The 27,797-nt window shown below is 39.2% G+C and overlaps 1 protein-coding gene across 1 annotated transcript; it reads right to left on the minus strand.

Moving 5' to 3' along the window:
- MEMO1 (mediator of cell motility 1) lies at positions 1 to 27,605 on the minus strand. Its single transcript, XM_058020402.1, has 9 exons — positions 27,479 to 27,605; positions 15,418 to 15,499; positions 13,276 to 13,344; positions 11,288 to 11,400; positions 9,887 to 9,998; positions 8,824 to 8,966; positions 7,609 to 7,685; positions 2,014 to 2,118; positions 1 to 709 (listed from the first exon to the last, which is right to left on the minus strand). The coding sequence occupies exons 1-9, from the start codon at positions 27,537 to 27,539 to the stop codon at positions 578 to 580; spliced, it is 894 nt and encodes a 297-aa protein (XP_057876385.1). The 5' UTR covers positions 27,540 to 27,605; the 3' UTR covers positions 1 to 577.
- Positions 27,606 to 27,797: the final 192 nt, after the last annotated feature.

Genomic DNA, 27,797 nt, shown 5'->3' on the forward strand with positions numbered 1-27,797 from the left:
TTTTGGTTTGTGTAGCCCTTTATTAGCAACTAAAATAGAAGATATCTGTTGTACATCACGGGTAGTAACTGACTATACTGGAGTTTTATTATATTCTAATACAGAATCATTTATAAATGCATTGTTTTCCTTTTTTTTTTCTTTTATTAAAAAGCTTCCACCCCCTTTTCCCCCCTTTTTCCGTTTACAACTTGCAAAACTATTCTGAAAGCTGAGTATATGTGCACAGGTCTGCAAAGAGTGCAAATTTAGGATATGATAAATGCTTTACATGTTGTATTTTTAAGGACAGTCTACCACCATGCCTTCATAGCCATTATCTTTTCCAAAGAAAAAAAACAACTCTCACAAAAAGCTCGGATACCAGTCTTCCTTCCATTGTCCTAAACAAGAAAGCATTTTTAAATGAGTTGAAACTAAGGAAGGACTACACCTACTAGAAAAGAACAGAGTTCTATTAGTTTGAGGTTTCAGTATACCCAAAGACCAGGGGCTGTATCTTTGTAAGGGCTAGGGGGCTAGGCTGGGACCCCGAATACAGAGTGTGTGCAGGTGCCATCCCTGAGCATTCAGCAGTTCAGTGGACCATAAGTGCTCCAGCTGCATAACTCACGGAGCTGTCTTGCCAGTTTCGACACTGGCTCGACTGAGCGTAATTCAAAAATGAAAAGCTCATATTCATTCCGTTCTTCTGGAGCTCGTTGATAGCCTGAGGAGAGAAAAAGAGCTGTTTAAAAAACGGCATCAGTGAAATTACATTTCCTAGGTCTCAAAGGTGCTTGCACCATCTCTCACAAGCTCATTATCTAAGCACTTCCCAGTAGCTAGTGGATGTAGCCTATTTCTGTGCTGTTTCATTCACTGATGCTTCCCCCACTGCACAGTGTAGATCTGTGCAGTTCTCTAAAGCAACATTGAACCTTCCATGATACCTCTTTTAGGAACAATGCTTTCAGTTCCATGGGGAATTTATACAGAAACACAGATGCAACAGAAAAAAGTCTAACACTATTAACACTTTCCAGATTCTATTTCTTCCATCAAGGAGAAAGGAGGTACAAAGATAATTTATTAAAGCATGACAATTGGCAAAAGTGAATGAACAGAACTTAGCTGTGATTCACTGCAAAACTAATAATTATCTGAGGGTAAGAGTTGGGTATATTTGCAGAGTTGTCATAGTACTGAACTTTGCTACATGCATCACTAGTATTGATAATGCTCATACAAATTTTTATGGACTCCACTTTAAAAGGTTCCTTTCTACATTCTCCATTCAGACTACATTCCCAGTGAATTAAGTTTTCCCTATTAAAAAAAATAACATGCTTCCTGTTTCATTGAATTACAGTAAAAATACAGTGAGATTCACTCAAGCAATATGACAAATCTGCAGCACTCCACCAGTGCTGTAAAGCAGCTGCAACCAAATTTAGACAACTAAGTTAAGCCAGGTTTATGTTTGCACTGCATCAGCAAAGCAGAATATGGTAAGCAGAAAGGAATCTGAATTCTAAGTGCTGTTAATTTGTGAGTTAATGGTGCTCCGCACTAAGACTCTGTAAGTATATCTCTCACCATATTTTCAAAACTCAAAACCACTGCCAGACATCACAAGGCATCCACAATAGCTAGCTAATAGCAATATAGAGAAAATAAATTCACGTTCATAAGTACTGATTCAAAAAAGTACATACTTCTTCAGGGAGATGGATTTATTTGTTCATTTATTTAAGGCCAAGAGAAAGTGGATGATTGCATTTCATTGAAATTCAAAAGGAATGTGATATCTCATCTCCCTTAGGGAACTGAAAACCCTCAGCCCTTTCAAGAGCTTACATTTGTCTACATGCAAGACACGAAAATCAGAGACCAAATTGAGAACACTTAAAAAAATAAATTAATTCAAGGCTTGACATTTTAGAACTAAGGAATACTGCAGCAGTATTGTGTTTTACAAATGCAAGCATTTTCCCAGAAGTTGCATTCTTCAATAAATCAACAGTTACTTACATTTAATAGCACTCCAATAGGATGTCTTCCACATATTGTATTATGGTATTTCTTCAAGTAATTGCTAAAAGATACAGGATCTAGCTGCTCTATAATGCTCATACCCTGAAAAAGAATTGATAGCAATAATTACATTACACATTCACAAGAAGGTGTTCATACATCATCTATTTGTTACAACAGAGCAGGAGGAAAATCCCTCTACTTTGTACCAAGGATATCAAAGGAATCTCAGCATGTGAGCTCTAGCTTGTAGTCATCTTGTTTCCATTCCTTGCCAAACTAAAAGTGCAGGAGCTCTTCCAGAGTTGTCATTAATCCACAGATCTGTGAAGTTCACATTAAAAAGGCTCTGAAGACTAGTCGATCCCCACCATCCAAGACTGCTTTACTTCCATAAGATTTGGTACAGCTATAACCAGACAAATTTACTAAAAGGGCAAAGCAGGAAGAAGCTGTGCTGCCATCTGTTCTCCCTGGTAACAAAGTTCAGGGCCAAGCACTTATCTGGGACTTCCAGATATCAAAAAACCCTAGACAAAACAAACACTATCCATGTGCAATTCACATGCTTAACAAGTGTGATGTATCCTGGACATAACAGGCATGCAAGGCAGTTGATCTGGGCATGGCTTGGCCCTTTGCTCAGAGTATAAAAACCAGATCCAGAAAATCTATCAAGTCGGTGCACAACAGGAGATGGTGCTTCCGCTTCACAGGAGACAGTCACATGTATACATCCTTTCCTCCAAGGAGAGTGAGACCCATGATCTCATGGAGTCATGCTAAGAATACCAGCACACATGTGGAAAACAAAATCTTACACATATACAAACATTTGCATTCTTAAAAGCAAAAAGAATCCTACAACTCCAGATAAAGTCTACTCTTATCCCATCCCATAAAGCAGATCAAACACCATGAAACTAGTATAGAAACAAGTCTAAATCACTTATTGTCTCAGTTTTATAATGGGTTTGCTCTTTTGCCACTATTAGACTCCATCCTCATCTTTTTCTCCTTTCTCTGAAAATTATTCCCTTCACCAGGGAAATGAGCTCCAGACACTCACTAACTCAATAAAATACATAGTTATGCTTCTCCTGTTGGTGAAACACTAAGTTCTTTCTTAGAGACTAGGAAAAAAATATACTTTGCATGGGAATAACTGGAGGTTGATACCAGGAAATGAGACAATTTCTTCTAAGATTCCTGCATTTGTCCCAGTTCTTTCCCCTACTTTTGGGTGATAAAAGGAGAAGCCACAATGCAGGAAGGAGTCAGTCTGAAATCTCCACCTCAAGAGTGAATTTTCCACAACACTCTGCAAGGGCGTTGGCTGATCTGGCACATATCAGCTAATTATTCAGGCTGGATCCCAGCTTACAATGGAGGAGCAGAAGATTCCCAGGAGAGCTGGGAGAATTACAAACAGCAACAATAACCACTACCCTTGTGTACTTTTAAACAGAAACAGACATATGATGAATTCATAAAGAAACACGTTTTGTGGAAAAACAAAACCAGGCTAAGTTGGCCAAATGGTGGTAAGAACTCAGTTTTTCTGGAGTCATGGAGAGAGTGTTTGCAGCCCTGGCCAGTAATTTCAGCTGTTAATCACTCCAGATCTACAGAGCCTAAATAAGTGCCAAAAAAATAATGGTAGCTATTCTCTAACTAACAGTGATTACATAGACACCATTGCATTTCCAAAGTTTCCAAAGAATATCTCTCAACCATCCATTTCCTTGCAGATTGTACATGTCAATACACAGCTAAAGAAAGCAGAACTAAACTTGACTAAATACTCAAGTGAAACTAAAGATGCAGAAGGCACTTACTTAGATACTGAACAGCTCATGAGAATATATTTTACCTGTCTGTAAAACCCTTTCATGACTTTCTAAAAACATGAAAATGGCTGCTCCATTGAGAGACTCGCTTTACAGCTGTAAATCACTGGAACATACTGGGCAGAGGCATTTGAGCATTTGTCTCAAATGAATGGACATGGATTTATGAGAATGCCAAGTAAGCTTATTTCAATGCACAGTTCAGCACTGCAAAATATTTACAGCTATGCAGCTCATCCCAGAAAATGCTAACAGAGTTCCATACATCAGAGACTGGAGAAAATCTATGGGGAATTGGTACGAACAGATGTCCTATAAGCATTAGGTCGTACTGAACTCTTCAATATTTTGGATTTAAAAATCATTGTGGCAGAGGAACAAAGACTATCAACCTTGTTTCTCAGTCTAATATTGCGTGGAGGAACAAAGGAAACATTTTTGCCAGGTTGTGTTTTACAAAAAGCAGAGGTATATGAAGATAATAATTTTCAGTATTTGAAACAACTCAGCTAGGCATGACTTAGAACAGAGGTAAAACACAAAGCCCACATGGTACAAGTGTAAGCACAGTTTCACAGTTTATCACATGGTCATTATGGCATCAGGTAGAAATTGCATACCTCAGTTACCCACATACTGTTAATGGCATCTACAATATCCCAGCACAGTGCACTTAACATGATTACAAAGTTACATTTTCAAATAATATCCCTTAATACGATCAAGTATCTACAAGCCTACAAAAAAACTTTAAAAAATAATAACCCCACGCACATATCCCAAAATAGACAAACAAAAACTCAATCCAACAACCAACAGGCTCCTTTTATACTATATGCCAATAATGCTTTGTTTGGCTGGTCAAGTAAAGTCTGTTATCAGTTATTTCAGCTGTTTCTTCACACTTCAATATCTAAACTAATAGCACTCTAATGGAAGTGGAAACAAACTTGGTCTTAGTACTATCCAGCCCAACTATCTCTGCATGTGTGAGTCACTCAGCCTACATGACAAATAACCACCAGGAAAATCACTGCCGAGGCACAGAGAAGAGAACAGGGACTTGGGCATCCAGGCAGAGACTCAATCTTACATTATGCCCAGCCTAAGAAGCCTTCCCAGGCTGGAGCACTGTGGAAGGTCCTGGCTCACTGCAGCACCACTGCAGAAGCCACCAGAATTCAGCAGGTCATTAGAGGTGCCTGAGAAGCCATGGGTGCTGAGCATTTTCCTGGACCAAGTACTGGCTATTCTTGCACAGCACTTGTCAGTGCCTGCATTTTCCCCCATCAGCATTCAGGGCACCGCAATCCTCACGTTGACTCAACTGAGGCATAAAGTATCCCATACCAAATTTATGCTCCTATAAAACTAGCAATGTAGCACTGAAGATTAAAGTGAGCATCTTCTGTCTAGTCAATCAAAAACAATTACTCTTCAACAATATCTTACAAAATACTTCCCCCACTTATTTGTAAAAAGATAGTGTGTTTCAGGTTATGGTATACAAACTACTGCACATCAGCTGCTCAGTTACAGCTCCAAATTTGAGGATTATCCCCTAAGGTACCCTTCTAACCACAAGGCTATTTCCTCCTTTGCCATTACATCACAAAGTAGGCTGTGGTGACAGTGGTCAGATCAACAATTACCATGGAGAAACTGATGTCTGCCCAGCAATATTTACTACTCTGTATTTGTTTTATGCTGGAGCCTAATGGCTCTAAACTTCAATGTCCAAAGTATTCAGCAGTTTTTATGCACTAGGTGAGAAAATGCACCTATAGGTAAGGTCCAGTCCAATTAAGGAAGAGGCCATCATCCTCTCACAAAGGCATTTCTAAGGAAAATTGATTTCATCTTGCCCCAGAATACCTTCCTGCCTACAATGTGCTCAGCTGACTGCTTTCCTAGTTAGGACCAATAATATGAAGCCATAAGGAAGAGACCATCATCCTCTCACAAAGGCATTTCTAAGGAAAATTGATTTCATCTTGCCCCAGAATACCTTCCTGCCTACAATGTGCTCAGCTGACTGCTTTCCTAGTTAGGACCAATAATATGAAGCCAGTTTTAGCAGAGTTTTGTCTCTATCTTAACTCTGTTTTGTCTGTGTAGAGGCCTACTGCTTACAACAGTACAAGTTTGTTTAGTATGTCAAATCACATGAAAAAATCCAATACTTATCTCTAAGGAAATAAGAAGTAGCCAAGTGAGACATAAAATTGAACAAACTTCCAAAAACTGGAAAAATGTGACAGGGAGATCATTGTGATATTGCTAATAAGACATCTCTGAAAATCACCAAAAACAAAAGCTCCTCCATATAGCATCTGAATATGGAGTCATGTGGTCAGATATGGCATGATACAAACAAGCAAAAAATAACCATAGTATGGCTGCTATACAGCAGCATGTTTAGTTTTCCAGTTAAACTTCAGATTGAAAAAGTATTTTCATAGTTATTAAACAGTAGACATGATTTTCCATGTTACAAAAAATGTCACTTCCATTTAGCTGAATAACGACTAAAAGGAAGAGGTGGGGCAGCAATGTATTCCCTAAGAGTAATTAAATGCCAAAGTCCAGTCTTTCTTCAAGCTTTCACCACAGAAATTAACAAGGGGAAGCTGATGTTTGCTAATGCACCATAATCAGCTCTCCTGCAAAAACACTCAAAGCTACTGATGCTGGGATTCTGTAGAAAAACGCTTTTCTTGATAGAGAAGCCTCTCAACTGACCACAAGAATTATTAAAAATGGGATAAACAGAATGAAGGCAAATTATTTACTATTATTATTTCTATTCCAGTGATGAATAGTAGCAAAACAAAGAGGTTAATTTGTATACACAAGGCAAGAAAGTCGACAGATGTCTCCAACAGATAGGATTTATTCCTTCAAGATAAGGAAAAAATTAACATACTATGAATAAGAACAGCTCTCTGTTCTAACAGATTCTACAGAAGTTACATAAATGATGCAAACAGTTGTAAAACAAATTTTATGGTTATGTATTTCCAGAAGAATTACTGTGCCTTAAGTATAGACTTGAACATTAAGTTGTTGGGGTTTTCTTATATTAAAAAAAATCCTTGGCTCCTGTGACTGCAAAGAAAATGTAACATAACTGGCATTGGACCCTTATGGATTTAACATTCCTTTCAGCCTTTGGCCAAACCCCAAATGAAGCCCGGTGTACTGCTTTTCCCCACCACCTACTACAGAGTAAGGGGCAGGGGGAAGGCTACTCCCAAGGAAACAGGGGCTTTCATTTCCCTGACCAGTGCAAAGCCCTACAGCCTTTCCTCTTCCAAATGGACGTTGCCGAAACCTTTGCATAATCACAATGCTGTTGCCATATGCAGGTATCACAGCAATCAAGCTGGAAGTACCACAATTTCCCATGCATAATTCTTATTGCTTTTCAAAAACAGAAGAGGGTATGTAGACAGAAATTACATTACATCAGGGCATTTTAGGTAGGTGAACATGCTTTTTTCTTCTTCATTAATTATGCTTACTAATTTATACCCACAATATGATTGTGTGCAGTCAGCAAAATGAAGGATACCAGCTAAAACCAACAGCTAAATTCTTATTGTGGTAAACAAAGGAAAATTATACATTCAATAAAATAGCTAATCTATAATATCTTGTTAGAAAAATTTCTCAAGTGTTCAAAGAAATGGAATGTACAGGAGAAATTTGTTAGTTAGTTCCACCAAATCTGAAAACTTACCATTTTATCTAGGTGCTCAATGGATCTATAAATTTCTCCTTGGGATTCATCATAGTAACTGTAACGGAACCTCTGACCTTGAAACAAAAATCACGTATAAAATAAAAAAGGGAAAAATTGTAGCTAAACCACTCCCTAATACCTACTAAATATTTGAAAGTATAATACTTATAAAGTAGTAATCTTCATTTATTTTATACTTTTTAGCTCCATTGAGGAAATTCTAGGGCAATCATAAAGTAGCAGCCCAGAAGTAAAGTAAAAAAAATACATGATGGGTGGCTATATTCCTAAAGAAAAATCTACTATGCAGAACTGACACTGAAGTATCACTCACTATTGCCTCTTATTGCCTTAGAATCTGATTATGTAAATTATGAAGTAAAGCAACATTCATTTTGCTATCCCTCTTGACAAAGCCAGATATGAAGTCAGGCTACTTCTGCTTGCACAACAATACCCACAGTAAATGAAGGTTAAAAGAAAAAAATCATGATAATTCAATGAGCAGTTCTAGATGGGTCATTAGCCACAACAGGACCAGGTCATTCTTACATACACCTTCCACCTACTCCACTTCAAAGATGAGTGAAACATGCACTTAATTAAGCTGAGCAAAGATGACAATGGAAAAAAAGGAAGAAGGTCTGTTGTGTCATGTATCTTTCTGAAGCAGTCCCTTTTCCAGCTACTATTACGCTTCAAAGAAAAATAAAATTATAAAGCAGGGCAGAAGTCAAGGCTTCTGGAGTCTTTGTAGCTCTGTCACCAAGATGAACTGGGGTAGCACTGGTGAATTGGAATAAATAATCCATCTGCTATCTTACCCAGCAGTAAAACATACAAAACTTATTTCTGTCAGAGGAATGCGGCCATGCCCAGTGAATTTTTAGCTAATTCGTTTTGAAAGTTGTTTTGAGGTGCTTAAAAGAAGAGTAAAAAGAGCAAGCAACTTCAGACAATTATTTCATTGCAACAGTAGAGAAACATATATAAATCATCATTTATTTCCTCCACTACACTGAAAACACATTACCACATTAAGATTTTTTACCTATTATTCCAGATTTTAAAGACTTTTTAACTTTATGAAGGCATTCAAGTTGCAAAAATGAATTTACCAGAAGTTCAAATGTTCAATGTTTAATAAAATACATTATTTGAAAACAGCTACAAAATATTCAATGTACTCTTATAATGAGATATGGAACTTACCCCAATGGCAAAAGTCAGAAGAAACCACAAAGAGATTACTAGGATCAGCTAGGTATTTACTGAAGAGTTTTCCAAATTCCTGCTCTTTTGACTCACTCAGTGCTCCGACCAACACAGGAATAATAGTAAACTCATCCTTATGGCTTATAAGCAAAAGAAAAAAGGTTGTAATTCAAGTAACATCTGAAGATTTCTCAGGGCTTGCTAACTGAAACTGCAGAATGGTTTAAAAGGTTGCTATTATTTGAAGATAGCATTTTGCAAAGGTCATACTAGGATGTTGTTTTAGAACTTCAAAGTACTTCAATTTCAGAAAACATACACCCCCAAAACCAGTACTTCTCTCTGCTGCAAAGTAAAAATACCAGACAAACAAAAAGAAAAGACAGTGAAATCAGTAATGAAGTAAGAATTCAATTTTCCCTGTATAGATGCTGCATGTTGGGAATTCTCCAAAGTAAATGAAACTTATATGAAAATGCTCAACACAGTACCCAGGTATATACTGACACTCTAGGTAAAATTCAATACACAATGGAAATTTAAACCAAACAACAAGGGATGGGGCACATCTTAGGGAAGAAACCCCAACACAGACTGAAAATTTTTATTTAAAGAAAACATCTGAAACAGCAGCTATAAAGATATGCCTGATTTCAAAATTAGTATTAAGGCTCCAAACAAACTTAAAATCCCACAGAAAACTATTTGAACTTCTTTCAGAGATGCCTTGAAAAGTGGGGGGAAAAATCAGCTACTGAAAAAAGTTCATGAAAGCATATCTAATATTAATTCTATTAAATGAACCTGTTTATAAGAGGTGCTATAACTTCATTGTTTAGGTGTTTGTTTTGCTCACAGTTTCAATTACAGCAACTTATCCTAGTCTTTGACCCTCTCCTTACCAAAATTTTTATCAGGGGACAGGGAAGTATGAGCACTATATACACCATAAGGTCTTCTATGCCATAAAATGTATCATTATTTCCTACTGCACTTCACAGCAGCTCCAACATTTGATGCACATAATGTTCACTGTTGCAGAAGTAATTAGCCCCAGTACCTTTCCATGGCTTTAGCAGTGTAAGGCAAATGCATTTCAATACTGTGCTCATCTTCGTCTGTCTGTAGGGACATGCGCTCAAACATTCCAGTCTTCCACAATTCTGCATAAACTGAAATGAATTAAACAGCAGGTTTTAGTACTTTTTTTGCTTATTTTTGAAAACTATTTCAAGTGCAAAAAGCAAGCTATAGTGTACCTTCATTAGAACATAGCCACTATAAAAAATTACTTGCCTCCAAGGGCTGTCATCATAAACCACTTGTTTCTAAATAAATTCAGAAATAAAATTATGTTCAGGGCATTAAAATATAAACATAAGTGATTCAGTTTACAAAATGTGTTAGTATATTGAAAAAGATTTTGATGATACAAAATTTAATTCACAAATAAAACATTTGAAAACATACATGCATTTGCCCAGTCACTGAATTTTTATTTTCATAAACTGCCCATTAGATGTTAAAAAAAAACTAATCAGATGAGCTATTGCTTGATTTGTTACTATTTAATTGAATTTATTATTGACTGAATCATGAAATGTAGAGACAGCCACAACTGATTAAGTAATTCACATTTTAAAGTTATCTTTTCTACTCTCAAATGTACTTGAGAGTATACAGAGTCATCTCCACATTCTGAAAATTCTCCACTGGATAATGAATTTGATGTAGGGCTGTGCCTCCTTCTCAACTCCATAAAGGAGCTCTACAGAAAGCAAAACATTTCTTACCTAAGGAAATTCTGCAGGCACTATGTAGAAAGCCTGAATTAGCTTTTTGAATCACAGTTACAATGAAACACAGCACATCTGTGCTAGCCTTTCTGAAAAAAGATACTGTATCACTTAGGTATACCTCAAAATACATAAAACCCAAAATATCAAATTAAACTTCATTGCACTTAGTTCAAAAGACTGGCATTTCATGGACTCACAGTTTTTAAGTTTGCAAGTGAAAAAGTCACATGCAATCCGAATAAAAGCAATTTTTTTTTTCTCTGTTATTCATTTATCAGGAATCAAACTCAAATCAACTAAAGAACCTTTATTTCCAGCCAGAACACTTAACAGGAGAATGGAAAAGATGTTCAGGGAGTTATTATTTGATGTAATACTTTTGTAGTTTTAAAACCCTGAAGCACACACTCAGAATTGAAAAGATAAACAAAAATTTTGAATTCTTGCCAGAAGGAAGAGAAACTCTACGGTTATGACGTGACCATGTCTGAAACAACCCGGCTCATTCAGAAGTTCATTTTTTGTTGCACTAAAACCAGATTTGCACTTGTATGCCACTTAGAGCAAGGAAGTGCCCAACAAGAAGGAAGTCCCCAGCATTGCAGTACCACAGTCAATCATACCCAAGCCTCAGAGAAGTCCAAGCTCTGTCATGCACTTACTCTTTTGGTCAATTCGAAGGTCATACAGAGGTGTTCTGTAAATGTCCACACTGGAAAGTGCACATCGGGAGAGGGGCACGTGATGGGAAGGCCCAAGAATGAAAATTTTTCGGCTGCAACAATTAATACAAGGCCACAATTTAGACAACTGTAATTGTACAGCAACTCAGCTCAGAGTAACAAGTTTAAGGGAAGCATACCAAGTAGTACTTTCTCATGGCTACAACATTTTTACTGTGCTGTCAGGAAGACCCCACATCAATCCCTGGCCCAGTCTTGCTCGGTATGTCAGGCATTATCACGAGATCAGTTCAATTATGCTCTACCCTTAAATCTCTTAAGCAGGTTATATATCAGTGGGCACTCATCAGCTAGAAATTTGTCGGACTTCATTCATTTGGAGGCTGAATGATGTGTTACAGCCACTTCGAATGGATTTTTGAACTCTCTTCTTGAATCAACACAACCTTCAGCTACTCACCACCTTCAATAAATAGAGGATCAAATAACAATTATGAGTTTATCATCCACTCAGAGTTTTTCCACTTATTTACTTGATTAGCCTTACTTGGGTTTCACTAAATTAAATTTTAAGTCCTTCTCAAATGCTGGGTTTATGTTCTTACATGTTATGCTTTTTTTGCTGTTGCATCAACAACAAGAGACTTGGACCAGAACATTCATAGCTTTAGCTGATACTGCAACCTTTTACATGTCATCATGACATCATTATTTCATCAGGTCCTCAGTTCCTGGCTCTTGGTTAGATATTAAGCGTCTCCTGCCACAGGTCTTAAAAGAAAAAGGGAAAAAAATATAGGCAATTCAGCTTTTCATATCCAGCATTATATAGTCTTGTTTCTGGCACTGAATTAAAGGGGTAGGAGATATGTAAAGTTCTGAGGGTTTGGTTTTTTTTAATCCCTTACACAGGGAGTGCTATAACAAGGTACACTAAAACGCAAACTTCCTGCAAAGCTAATAAAAAACAAATATTCAAATATGCAATTTAGCAGTTCAGCTCAAAGATGAATTCTAAATATCCCATGCAGTAAAAAACAAATGATCCAGCAAGTTCAACCAACTCCTTATCAGGGAACAGCTTGTTCCAGAAATTTTACAGGAACTAGTTATCTGTCATACCATGAGCTATTTTCACATCATTTGCAATAGCTTAGAAAGAACTAAAACCATTGTCTTTGAAGAGTATTACAGCATGTTATCTTATGAACAACTGGTAAGCCTAGCCAGTTTTTATTTAGGATTGCAAAATGCATACTTTGAGTAAATACTGGAGACATTTTAAATTTTTGTCATTAAAAAAAATGTTGCAGTCGGCAGAGCATAAAAAATTATATTCCTTTACCCAAAAATAACTGGATTCAAATTTTCAGAGGCAGACACAGACTACAACAGCATGTCGGTATTTTTTTACTTTTTCTTTTTTTAAACTTCTTAGAAACAGAAGTCCATTTTAAATTATTGGCACAATTAGCTTTAATAAATACACCGGTTACTTCCTCCACAACAGAGGAGGATCCTGGCAGTATTCAGCCCATAATCCTGCACTAAAAAAACAATGCAGAATTATGGTGAAGTATTTTAATCTACTTAATAAAACAAACAAAACCTCCCAACAAAACAAAAACAACAAAAAAACAAAACAAAAGCCAAAAAAACCCAACAAAACCAGCTTGGGCTTTTATAAAGGCAATGGAAAATCAGTAATAAACTGAAAAGTCTTTAATCCCTCCCTTGTAAATAGTTAGTTACCAATTATTTTAACAATATTCCTTTTTTCCCCCTTTTGTAACATCCAATTTGAACATTTATGAAGTTAAAACAGAAGTGATGCACAGAAGGCTAAAAAGAATACAAAATTAAAATGTGAGCACTTCAAGATGTAAGAATGTAACAAGATCATTCCACTTATCAGAGAATTGCAACCTCAGGGTCTTAGGCTTTGTAAAGAAAGCTGCAACACTCACGTGATATTGGGATCCACTTGTTTGTAAGCATGGGCTGCACAAGATCCACAGTAGGTATATCCTGCATGGCTGCAAACCAAAGTACACAAAATGATAGGATTTACATATTGTTTAACATCTTAAATATGTTGATATTCAGTGTTAATCTCTCAGGATTTTTTTTGTCCCCAGTGAACCAGAAATTTTTAGAGTGATCCAAAACTCCTGAAAGAGCAGGAAAGTGCTGCTGCAGTATTGATCACACAAGACATGTATTTGTTGAAGAACTGGCAATGACCATTTATTGATCAGTAAAAAACCTATCAGTGACCATTGAACAGTCAGGAAACCCCCAGATGAAAGGACCTTCCCTTACCTGTAAAGGATACATGCACACTGCACAACTGCCTGTTATCAGAAGCTCATGATAACACTAACAGTGCAGCCAGTGAACTAGGGAGTGGCAAACTGGCAAACTACTGGAGAAAGCTCTTCTAACCACACTCCAGTAACTGAACATAATGACAGTAGAGGGGTCTTGGCAAAGAGAGAACTACATGTCACAGCAGATAAAGAGAGAATAAAAATGCTCTGTCATTGAAGAATAACTTAGCAACAGAATGAACAAGCACATGGAAAGGAGTGGAAGGCAGCATGCTATCTTTTACTGCAGGGAATAAGCTACATGCTTCACCATTTCCTATCAGTCTGGCATGGTCCTTCCTCAACCTCTGCTCTTGTGTGTGGTCCAAAACAATTTACAATTATTTTGACTAGTTGTTTCAAATATTGTCTTCAAATCTGAAAAACTATTCTCTTCAAGCCCATTAAAATGAGTGAAAATTCACATTACACTGCTAAAAGCATTAATTTCATAGAACATTCATTCCTACAATCCCAGGTAAAGGGGCAGAAAATGGCTCCTGGTCACTCAGCAGTATGCCCACAGCACAGTTTTACACAATGACACAATGATGCATGCTGCAAGCCCTGAGATTTACAGGATGCTTGAAGACACAAGTTCCCATTGACAGCACTGAAGCATTTTACACGTATTTATATGTAGGTATGCTCAGATACATTTATATTCATCCACAGACTGATACCTGGAGCAAGTTACCTTCAAAATGACCCTGGGATTTCACTTCATCACTTGTCCCAGTGATTCTAAAGAGCTCAGAAAGGTACTAACATACATGCTAAGGGGGGAAACACAAGACCAAAACCTCACAAATGGGCAAGCTATGTTATCAGACAATGTCAAAAGAGTCTGCTGAAACGTTCCCTCTGCTACAGGCTTCTTCCAGCTTCCACAAAAATATTAAGCATATCCCATTTCACAGGTGGTAAAAAAAGGGCACAGTTAACATAAAAATGTGGTGAGATCACAGGAAGACCCCCAGCAATTCTGGAAAAAGAACCAAACTACATAATCTGCAGCTGAAAGGTCTCTTGACATTCCTGCAAGAAAGACTAAGGCAGATGTGGGACATTTCTTCTGCACACTCAATACTATTATGCAATACTTCAAACATTAGGACAATGCTATGTTAGCACAGGACAAGCATCATATTTAAGGTGCTTTTTCCAGTGTTTCCTTCCACCTCATAATTATTTAGAATGACCAACATACTTTTGTCATTACACATCTCAGCTATCTTCAAGAAATTGAATTCTCCCTAAATAGTTCAGATGATCCCTATTTTACCTGTGGACAAACAGCTCAAACAAAACCAAACTAAAATTAAAAAAATAAACCATTTTGGAGAGTTGAATAGTGTTTAATTGCTTTTTGCTTTTAAGCTCTGTTAAATTTTATTTAGGAGGTGTGAGGGATGCACCAGTTTTGCTTATTTTGTTCTGAGGTGGGTTTTTTTTCTTTTATTGGAGGGGTTTTGTTTTTCTCATTAATATAACTCTGACCCATCTTACTGTGTCACAAACAAATATTATGTGTGCAGGCCATCAGCAAAGGCAAGCTAATCATACACCCAAATGTGCACAGATTTCTGTCATTCTATGCTATATCCAAACCACTTATTTAGAAACCATACAGCCCTTCTTTCAGCTAAATACTAGCTTTAAATAGTTTTCAAAATCACCAGAAAAAGAAGGAGCATTTAAACAAGTATTAGATATACTGAACTTCTGTTTCAAACTTACGGTGCAATAATGGCTCTTGCAGGTCTTTTTGTGGACTGTACTTGAGAAAGCCAACCTTCTAGCTGTGCATTCAGCTGGGGTCCTGTGAAGAGACATGGAAATATTGAAGCCATAAAAGAACCTAATACATCTCAAAAATTTACAAATAAAGCTTGAAAGTCCGGCAGATTTAAAAGTTATCTTATACATTCAAAGCTGGGTTTAAACCTAAAAACAAACAAACAGAAAAAACTATTCCCCCAAAATACCCAATGCAACAACAAAAAGAAACCCCAACCCTGTAATGTTGAAGGTTACCATAGAAAACCTGGTCTGGAAAGTTCATTTACTGCACATCCAAACACACACTTATTGTTTCCTGCTCTGTGAGGACTACTGAACACCCCACTTCACCATTTGAGAGAATTTCAAAAGAATCGCTGACAGATGATTGTTTCCTCTCATAACTGGATTTGCAGAATTCATAAGTAAAAAGTTATGATCTTGATCAAGAGAGCCCAATATGAGAAGATGACAGAATACAAAGGCCTGACACTTGCATGATAGCAAATGACTATGGTAGTAAATCCTTTATTAAACAAGTACATGAGCATAATACAAAACATTGTAACCTTGAAAATGTGCAAATGCACAGGAAAAAGCTAAAAATTAGAAGACATTATGCTTATCCTAACACCTTAACAACTTCTGGTCATTCAACATATATTACAAGTACATAATCACTTAGTTGACATTAACTTTGATAATTGGCCAATCCAGAATTTAATTTTTTTAAACTAAGTTCTGTACCTCAACAAGTAGCAAATGTTCTTAATTCAATCACCTGACACATGAAAAAAAAGCCTTCTAGAAATGCAACATTAAAAAACCAAACCAAACCAACCACATTTTGATTATTTCCCATCACAAGAAAGCTTTCTGATGTTAAGCTATCCTTCAGGAAGCGAGTCTGGCAAATACAGTACAACATTCTTTCTTATTAAAGAATACTAAACAAACTTTTAAGAAAAATTCATTCAGCTGCTATTGTTACAAGTAACATAGGATTAACAAAGAAAATAGATGCACTTTTTTCAGCTGATACTATGCTTTTGAGAGAACTCTATGCCAGCAGAGTTTATCTATAAAGTATGGTGCAGCAAGCTGCTTTTCTTCTTCCATGCACGTTGTAGATCTTTGTATCTTCCCCATGCAGGTGTTTAACTGCCAACTGCCAGTGGAAGTCAAAACCAAATTAAACTACCTGAAGCCATTCCACAGATACATTCCAAACAGCCCTGACAAGGGCTGACAGCTCTCCAAAGGGCTGACAAGAACCACAGAGAACGAGAGAAAAGGTGTCAACTTTTGCAGAATCCAATCAGTCCCTGACCAGGGATAGTCAAAAAACTTTCCCTAGAAAATGCAGACGTGAAGGGTGGAGGTGTTGAAGGCATTAGTTTTTATACAGAACTTAAATCCATGTCTCCTTGAAAAAGGACAACTTCTTAGTTGTGAAGAGCCCTACCTTCTTACATGAAGGAAGAGAACAAGTGCAGCACCATTTTCCTAAATTTTCTATTACACCTTGAAAGCCTTAGTTACTGTCTGCAACTCTAATAAGGTGAAAGAGTGACAGAGTAGCTGCTGTCACTCACATAATGCAGTGATTTTGTGAAATGATGAAATTGTTATAAAAATTCCACTACATACCAATTTTGTTCTGCTGCTTGTGTTGTTTGGAGAAATTACAAGCAGCTGACGTGCAGTAGAGATAAGCATAATGACATGTTAGAAAATGGAGGCTATTGGGCAAGTTAAGTACAAATATTAGAAGGAGGGTGAAAATAGAGGGTCTCTATTTTCACCCTCCTTTTAAGATAATAGGAGACTAACAAAACAGTACACTTTTACAGTACTACCACTTTTATTTGTTACATACTTCAGTGAAGAAACAAATCACCTAAAAAATGTTTTTACTTCCTAATTCTCCCAAAATATGTAGAAAGATAAAATACTTTTTGAATGAAGCTCTTTAGGAGGCCACTTTTTATCCCAACACTGACTACCCAAACTTAAATATTATTTTGCCCCACCTGACCTGTTCTCCTCAAAGAAGAGGATCCATAGGCAACAAAACTGCAAAAGTGACAGAATTTAAGCCAAGGGGAACTCTTCCCCTGCAAGACACTGTGCTCAGCCCTCCTCCATCCCTTCTTTAGCATGAGTTTTTTTTTTTTTTTAAGGATGTGGTGAAGGCGATTTGCCCTCGGTTGAGATAAATCAGGTAACCTGCTGGACAGTTTAAAGACAAAGGTCAGAACACCTGGTAATATCCTAAAATTTCATGATTGGTCGAATCTGACTAAAATTTCCAATCTTACAGTGTGGAAGTGGAGTAAGATGCCCAGGTTTGCTTAGTCTGCTACTACTGACACACACTCTAACAAAATAACATTTTCTTCCTAGAGGCAGTAAAATAACAGATCTCTAAGACCCAAGGGATGAAACTTTGTAAGTGTTTACTTAAGGACCAAGTAACACATCTGCTTTCAGATTTTTTTTCCTCTAATGCCAAGTATAAGGTGCCTGTTTAAATAATTAATTTTGACCTAATGTAAACTTTCATTTCAACTTATACTTATCTGCACTACTTTAATAAAATATGCAATCAAATTTCTCTCTCCAGAGGACTAACAGACAGAGAATGCAGAGTACAACATATCCATGACCTTTTAGCTAAAGAAAATGAAAGAAAAAAGGGGGGAAAAAATCAAACAGCACTCGGGTGAACTCAGAAAAGTATGGCCTACCTGCAGCTTCTTATGCTTACAAACACTTTAAGGGGTATACCCTAGAACTGTAATTTTCTTGTTACCAAATTAGCACCAACTTTTTCTTGAACTGTTCAGAGAAGTTTTTCTCCCAATTTCTCAAACATGAGGATGCTTAAAGCTAAAGTCAAAATACTTGAATTTGTTTTACAAAATATAAATAAACCCACACTATCACAGTAGCTGTGCTCTGCCATATGGAATTGTACTATACTACATGAGTAACTTCCTCATAAAGAAGTTTTGTTCATATTTAAATGAAGCTTAACTGGAAAAACAGTCATCAAGACAATCCAGTGAATGTGTAGCTGACCAGCACGGGCAGTGAACAGCACTGCCACCCATGTATCCCCTTGCTGTTGTGGTTGGAAGTAAAATAGGTCCTGGCTCCTTGAACCTCAGGTGGAAAGCTCATCTTGAGAAAGCTGGCAGGATGAGAGCAACAGGGATTTTAAGGCTAACCCAGACAGAAGGGCAGAAAACCTTAGGGATGCAATTTCTGGATGCAACAATCAGTATACTTTAGCATTAGTAGTGTAAGATCAGACCTTTCATTGATCAAAAGGTTAAGCAGCAAAATATGAGCTTCACTGAAGTATGTAACATTAGGATCTGCATTTCAATCCTGTGAATTCAGGTATAAACATAGGTGTGTAACTAAAGATTTCTGACATTATCCATGGATATTTCACATCCTGTTTTGTTGTGAAAACCAGTAGAAGTTATGCCAAGGTTCAAAATAATTGCAAGCACAGACCAAGTCTCCACTAGGCAAATTTAGGGAAACAGGGCAGCATTTATTCAATTATCTTGCCTAAAAGGACAGCTTATTTTAACAATAAACATTATCCCATCACAAAGCTCTAGAGTAAGTAAGAAAGAATCCTTCCACATTGCTCGCATGCCATTGTCACCCAGGGAATAACAACACAAAGACATCTGGTAGTGACTCAGATGAGTTCATCACCCCAATTTACAGCTGTGATGATCCAGACTCTATAGGTTAAGCCAAACCAGCACATTCTTTCCACAGCCAACCTCACCTTGTCCGTGAGGCTGAAGTGCTTATATGCCAAGTGTCAACACAATGTTATTGCATTTTTGCTCCTTTTCCTGCAGCCAACATTACACACACAAAACATACTTCTTCAGACTGGCAGGGAAGACTCAGAGTTTGCTCTGAATCCTCAGTCTCAGTGAACACTTTTTTTTACTGAAGAGCATAAACCTCAATCAAAATTTAGAGCAGTGCCAGGGAAAACTGCTCAGGTCCCCCTTGGCTGCAGGTGTACAGCACTCGCAGCAAGGCAAGTAGTGCTGGAGCACAGTAACACTGCAGTCCCCAGCAATGACAGCTTTTACATGTCCAACAATGTCTCCCACCTATAGGAGCCACCACCCTCCTTTGAGTCTTTCACTTTTTAACTACCTTTTCCCATTGATGAGAAAAGTCTACACCTTAAAAATGCTTCTAATAAATATTACAACATGTGTAGTAAGAAGTGAGTAAGCTTTTACTCCTGTAGAGTGTTAGAAAAATCAAAGTAATAGTGAAACCCTGGGGGCTGGCAGACAATTATGTTAGTAACTGGAACTAAGGGAACTCCTTTCTTCACAATTCTGAAGGTGAATCTGAAACACCAAATAAATTGTTAGGCAAACTGAAATCTGAAATGTGACAGAGGACTAACAGTTAAAATTGCAAGAAGTGTATAGATTTTTCAAAAAACACAGACTGCACTTGGGGAAAAAAAAACCAAACAAAACAACAAACCTGTTTCTCAATGCAACAAAAGGCATATCCTCGAATAAAGAATAAGTTTTGGCTATGCAAAGACTAGGATTTGTCAGGAATAGAAGGTGATCTCCAACAACTCATGTTAATGGGAACATTCTCCACTGCTAGCATATACTCTCATCCAATGTTGATAAAATGGCAAAATCAGACGATAGGCAATGCAGAAATTTACTAATGCAAACAAGAACCTGGGGGAAAATTAAGACACAAATAGAGATTACACCAATACCACATTGATTCCTATTTATATACATTGTAAGATGGAACTAAAACTGCAAGTAGTGCTTGAACAGGGGAAAATAATACTGAAGCCACAACAGAAACACTGAAACAGCTACCAAAATCTGCTTTGGTGGCAGTTCTTACTTGTATGCCCCAGTTCTCCAGTACTCAACTAGTTACTGATTTTCCTTTACTGAAAGTTGGCAGAAATTAAAAAAAAAAAAAATCAAACTATAACGCCACTCATTAAGAATATCAACCAATATGTACCTACCTAGCTTCCTTAAAAAACCTCAGTACCCAGGTCATTCAGAGATTCAAACAAATGACATTCTGTTCCAAACCCCTTTAAATTATTTTAGCTCTAACACACACTAAATGTAAATGAGATCTGTGAAAGTGTGCACTAAGTGATACTTGCAGGCCTATTTTAATGATACCAGAACTACACCAAATATAAAACTCTTTCTCAATTCCAACTGTACAGTGAAAGTTGAATCTACATTCTTTCTTTTGAAGTATGTTAATTTTGACAGTATTTAAGTGATTCAACTAGAAATAATAGCCTAGAAATTGTATTTCAAATTATTCCAGTATGCTTTTTCAGTATACAATGCTAAATAATACAGTCTGCATATTAATGCTGGGTTCCATGTTTAATTCATAAAAGAGTCAGTAATGACACATCCAGTTTCCCCCTAAAAAGCCTAAAAAAAGACAAACGACCAAAGGGAGAGAGATATTACATTTGGTATTTAACATTGCAAAGCAAACACTTAATGAATTCGTAAGACACTATGATTAGTTGTTCACAGATTGCAAGGTAAGAACTTAAGTTAACAGCTGTATTTATAATCCTTCAGCTAATGTCACAACATTAAGATTTCATGATCAGTACATTAATTATCCTGCTACTGCAGAAAGCTCCCTTCACTACAAGAGATCATAGAATTATTCAAGCTGGAAAAGACCTTTGAGATCATAGAGTTCAACCATAAGCCTAACAGTGTCAAGCTCACCACTAAACCACATCTCATTTCAGTGACCCCCACATGCTTTTTCCATGCTTTCCTGGATCCATTTGTCTATGACCATCTACAAACAACATGATGATTCACTACTTCTACATTACATTTATGAACGAAGTGTGATGAGTTATTCCAATTTTGGGGAGTATGCCAGGGTTCTTGGCATGCCACAGTAAACCACTTTTATGGACTCTTCTACGGCATAGAGAACATCTTTCTCAACCCCTCGTCTGCATTCCTAGTCTGAACCACACAGAGTCACATTTGATTCCCTTCTGACCACTTCAGCTGCTGCAGAGACCCATATCCAGCACAGTACAGAGAAGAGATTCTGCCCTAAGCTAAGGTGGATGCAGCCTCTCAGGGTCAGTGAACCCAGCAGCAGCAATTGCCCTCACAGACTGTGGGCAGCAGGCCTGGGGAATGGATTACACACACTCAGCACTGCCACAGCAAAGCAGGAACAGCTGTAACTGATGTACACACTTTCTCTAATGCTGATGAGAAGTTCCAGCTCGTGCCAACAAGCATACAAATGCTGGATTACAGCACTGTTTGTTAAAATGAAGAGTCATCCTCCCATCACTCCTCAGGGCCCCCAAACCCCAGAAGGCACAAATGAGAACAGTTTTGCTATCTCAGAATCACACTGCTATTGCACCTTGAAGTTGCCTACCTCACAGAGTAAGTGGGTTTTGACACCAGAAAAAACAGTATTTAGTAAAAAGGCAGTAAAAAAGCCTTAATTCTGATCGTACTGGGGATTACAAAGGAATAGAAGGGGTTGCAAATGTGAGAAAATAGTGGCCAACTTTGAGGGAAATGCAACCTCTGAACTGATCATTCATGGCACACAATTGCCTTTTCATTTATTTTCTGGTCTGCTGAAGTTCTTCAAAGCATTATACTTTCCTGCTGATCTAGACACCATCATGCAGACTTCTGTCCAAAAGACGAGGTTGAAACATTGCTGGCAGTACAACAGCCAGTTATTAGAGAGTTCTGGCATTTCTTGTCCAAACAAGTTAGAAGCTTAATCCTTACAAACAGTAGCAACAAGATGTCAGTGCCTACCTCCTTTGGGGTTCTTTTGCTGACAAGCTAGGGCAGCAGAAACACAAGTGCACCATTAAGCTTAAAGTCTCCTCAAATATTTACTGGCCATTTACTTAGCTCATCATTAAAAAAAAAAAAAAAAAAAAAAGAGCATTCAAGACAATGAGTGCAATGGTGTTTCAAGTCAACAAAGCAATTACTCTGCCAACTCGCATTTGCATTAATAAGCTTATGGAAATTAAGGTTCTCCTAGTTCAAACAAGTTGGCACAGGCTAACAGCACACCTCTGGCCATTACGGTTTGGTCAGGGAAAGCAGAGAAATAAACCCTAACTAATACAACAACAAACTTGTTTTGCAGGGCAAGTTTCACATCATGGAGTATTGTTATTCTCATACACTCTCAATTTGATTTTTACTCCTGTGACCTGGAAGAGCCTACTAAAACCCTTCATGTTTTACCTGTATCACCATGCCATTGACTGGGGAAAAGCTGAAACAAGAACTCTTATCACACATATTAATAAGGAGCAGCACAGTATTCAGTCAGTACTTCCAGGGGCCAGACAAGGGAGGCCAGCTGTGAGCCCATAAGCCATGTTCAGCACCATAATGTGATATCCCACTTGTCATGACAAGCAGCAGAGGAAAAAAGGACACACATAGTTAATGTTTATTTCCATTTCAGAAGCGTAGGGATTGATTTCCCACAGCAATAACCGCCCAGCACCATGCTCAGGATAGCATGTCATTTCCATTGCATTTCATCTGCTCTTTTGTATCTAGGAATGTGTCTGGCAGCATTCAAAGCCACTGAAAATTATGCCATTTTGGTTTCAAGTTGTCCTTAATCTTCCTCTTCCACCTGCTGGTTAAAAATCAATTTCTCAAGACGTCTGGATACTAGGTGGTTGAATTAACACAGCAGGACTGGGACTTCCTTCCAAAAATAAATGTGAGTGTACTATTTTTCACCACATAAGAGTGATATTTTCTTTTTTTTAACAATCTACATGACAGCAGTGCTGTGCGTTGTTTTTGTTTACATTGTATGCTTTTTTCTAAATTCTGCAAATGTTTTCAGTGTCCAGTACACACCAAGCTGCTAGTCCACAAAAGCAATGGCATGTCATATACCATTAACTTTATTTAATAGCAGACATGCAGATCAAGCTCTGCAAGTAAAGAACAAGGTTGTTGAGACCAGTGGCCTACTATCAGCAATGGGCACAGCACAGTTTCAGTCTGGAAGCTCAGTTGTAAAGCTTTCCATGCTCAGTGTGCTGCTAAGTAGGAGGAGGAACAACTGACCAGACTCCACTGTTCTGTCTGCTGCCAATCAAATGCTCCAGAGGTATACACCTCAAGTTCATTAAAGTCCTGCATTGACTGATGTGGAATGAACATTATCTTTCCTCTAGAATTCTTGGTGTGGGGAAAGAGATGACAAACATTTTGGTTTGAACTGTCATACTGAACTCACCTACTGAAACTCTTAAAGACCTTAATTTTTAGATTTTTTTTGTTGTCACAACAGCACACAATGAAGAACACAGGGGAAGAGAAATGCTACATCATGGTGAAGTTCATCTTCCACTTCTTGCCCCCTTCTCAGCTTTACTGAGTAGGAAGCAGTGAGCTTTCTCCCTGGGACCTAACTTTCTCTCTAATACAAAGTTGTTTACTAAGATGAAACATTCTAACATGTGAACATATCTGAATGTGCATAATTGCCCAGCCAGTCCCACCTGCTCTACAGCATTCATTAGCATCATACAAGTAGGTGGTGTATTCATACTAGAATGGAGGGCATGTTTATATTTTCCAAGGCAGAACCTAAGCAGTGCACATCCCATGGCTGGAGAAAATGATGGAGCAATGGTCTATTTTCAGCTGAAACAATTGCTGCCCCATGGAAATGAGCAGCTCTAAAGAACAAGAAGTGGCATTTCTTCCAAACCCTCTTACACACGTTGCATTGACTGACCATCCACGAAGAGTAGCAGCTTCCTCTTGGTTGTGGCTTCACTTGTGATATTGCTGCCATTCCTGGAGCGCAGGAGACAGCTAAGCCAGTTTAAGAATATCCTCTGACCTCCCCCCCCCCAAAAAAAAAAAAAAAAAAGACTGCATTCTGTATCCATTCTTTGTCTTCTCCCTCAGCTGGCTTTGGTCCTTCTTTCCCAGAGCTGACTTCTACAGCCAGATTTCAGAGATTTTTTATTTTTAATATCAATGGGCGCTTCACTTTTGCAGTAAACCCCCTCCCAAGCACAGGATGCCATGCATCATCCTGGATGGTGTGTTGACAGTTTAGCCCTAGGTACCAGGCAACTCAGGATAAACTACCACTTAAAAACCTTATCCTCACTCAACCCTTTTAAAAATGCTTTCAGAAAAGATTTTGAACATATCTGTAAAAAAAATCACATTTCTCATTACCCTTTCAGATGGATCATCTTAACTACAGAGCAGGATGAGGGGCAGGGCACCCACTCACCCTGTGTAGTCAACCTCAGCTCTGTGGAAGGAGAGCAGTTTGGAGGAAAGGGGAAGCTCAAACACTAACCAGTTTATACAAAACACAACAAATCGTTTCTGGGCCGAGACAGGAGCACCAAGAACAGAGGAGGGAGGAGGACTTGAAAAGACAATCCCCAGAGAACCATGGGATCACGCTGAAGAACTATCACAATTCAAACTAATCCCTGCCTCAGCTCCAGCCTTGAAGGTATGCAGGCTGAAAACACATGGTAAAATCCACTTTCTTCAAGCAGGACAATTGAGGAGACTACGTTACAAGTTTGAGGTAGCAGCTGACATGTGAGTCTGGCCTGAAATACAGGAAGATTTTAAGTTAAATCTACAATGAACGCACAGCCTCTTGGTCCCCATTTGTTTTCTCTCAAGTTTTGATGGACCTTCCTAAATGGCACACAAAATTATTTATTTATTATTTATTGCTTTCAAGCAATAAATAATAGGTAGTCCTTGTCTTGCTGAACAGGCACAATTCCTGCTCTCACATACCCAGTGCAAACAGCAGAAAAGAGTTCTATAGTAAGACACAAAATACTCCTTGCTCATTTAAGGAAAAACATTTCCAAAATCCCCAGATTATGCAACATCAACCACTTACCCCCACCATACACACTGTAACAATTTAACTTGTCACAAGCACAGCTGTCATAATTCATTATTACAACATGATTCAGTTTGGGTTTTTTTTTTTTCATGCAGTGTGTCTGGGCAACCATCCCACATCTCCTCATAAGCAACTGCCAGAGGGTTGCCCAAAAGCAAGGGGAGTAACATGCTTTTGGATGTCCGACTACAAACAACTAGTACTGGCCAAACTAGTCACACAGTGAAGCCTAACTAAATTATGCACTGCATTTTCACTGAGAAGAAAACAGTCAAACACAGTATCCATGCCTCTTAATTTATTTTCAAAAAATTAAAATTCTTATTTCCTGGTATCCAGTAATAACTTGACAGGAAGTCCAACGCCAAGCAAACGACAAAATTTGTGTGTAAGGTTATGTAGCCATTCCATATCACAGATCAGTTTTCTGCCTTACTCATAAATGAAAATATAAATTGCAGGACCAATTTGATTACCACAAAGCTCTGATGTTTTGATGTCTTTGGTTAAATCTATACCTATGACACGATTTTGTATATTTTCTGTAAATGGAGTACTATCTGTCTTTCTAGATCATCGGAAATAAATGTAGTTGCAAGCTGCACAAAGATTTGAGGCCAGTTTTGTCATGGACACAAGAATTATGTTTAGAATATTAAGCTCACAAGGAAAACAATCATCCTCTATTGTTGTCTCGAAAATGCCTACCCAACCATTTGAAGCCCAGCTACTTATCACACAATCCACCTCTTCCTGTGTTTCCCTCTTCTCTGTATTTCTTTCTTCCCTTTTATTTTTTTTGCCTCATACTTCGTTCATCAATTTATGGAGGAGAAGGGAAACCACATCTATTTTAGCCAAGAGAAGTGTATGACTTGTCACATCCAATTCTTCTTAGATGTTAATTTAGGATCCTGAATGCAATATTTCATTGTTTGGTTTGGTTTATTTTCAATTGTACCCCCCTGTCCCTCTGAACTGCTCATCTCGACAGCCTCTTGTTCATCTAAGCTCGTTCACCTGCAGTTCTGTAATCATCTTTACTCCCGGGGCCAGTAAAAGAACATCCCTTACAAATCTTATTAACAGCTCTGAAGAGACAAACGTGCATCCTTTTCACAAAAGCGGTTCTGCCCCCAAACCGAACAAAACTTATCTCCAAACACATGTGCTATCAAGCCATTATTACGTGTTTCTGCCCTTTTTTTGGCGTGGGCGAGGGGAGCGGCAGCTCGCCCTCCAATGCACCGCGTTTTTCTTCTATTCTTCTTCTGCAAGTGCCACATGTTTAAATGGACAGAGCCACTCCGCGCTATTGCCTAGTAACTTTTCACTCCTTCTAAAGAAAGCGCTAGGAAAGGAAAAACAGAAGGTTTCCTTGGACTGCAAAAAGAGAAATAGATCTCCCTATTTTCATACCTCGACAAGAAGTGAAATAAAACTCCCTATTTTCACACCTTCCCCCCTGCCTTCTAACCCCAGACGGGCGGTATTTTCTCATGGAATTAACAAAACAAAACCAACAAACCCCAGGAGCAGCTGGGAACACTGAAATCCGCCCGTGTGCTGTGACGGAGAGCAGCACTCGGTGCGAAGCACAGCCCCGGGCAGGCTCCAGCCGCGCCGCCGTGACACCGGCGGAGCAGCGGCGAGGCGCGGCTGCCGGGCAGGGCGGGCACACGAGGCGCAGCCGGGGCCCCGATCCATCCCCGGCGACGGCCAAACGCCGGGCTCCGCCGAGCGGCGCCGCTGCAGGCACCGGGGCGGCAGGAGAGGGGCACGGCGGCGGGCAGGTGCGTTCGGGGCTCGGCGGCACAGCCGTGCCCAGCCCTGCCCTGCCCGCTCCCCGCCGCCGCCGGGCCCGGCACCCCAACCCCCGCCCGCCATGTGCCGGCGGGGGCGGAGCCGGCGGCCCCTCCCCGCGCCCGGTACCGGCCCCGGCGGCCCCAAAGTGCTGATTCAGCCCCCGCCGCCCGCTCCCCGCTCCCGGCGGCGGTACCTGAGGCCGTGTACCAGCTGCCGGCGTGGCTGGCCTCCCGGCAGAGCACCCGGTTGGACATCTTGGAGCCGGAGCCGCCTATGGTGTTCGGGGGGGGCGCTGGGGGACGGGCCCGCCCGCGGCGGCGGCGGCGGCGGCGGCGCTGCTCCCCCTCCTCCTCCCCCGGCACGGCCCGGGCCCCGCGGGCGGAGGCGGCGCTGCCGGGGCGGCGCGGGCCGGGGGCGCGGGGCCGGGCGGGGTCGCGGGAGGGGGACGCGGGGACAGAGCTCGAAGCCGCCGCCGCCAACTCCGCGCCGGCGGGTGGGGGGGCACGGAGAGA

Source organism: Melospiza georgiana, chromosome 3 (genome assembly GCF_028018845.1).
Source record: "Melospiza georgiana isolate bMelGeo1 chromosome 3, bMelGeo1.pri, whole genome shotgun sequence".
Taxonomy (NCBI): domain Eukaryota; kingdom Metazoa; phylum Chordata; class Aves; order Passeriformes; family Passerellidae; genus Melospiza; species Melospiza georgiana.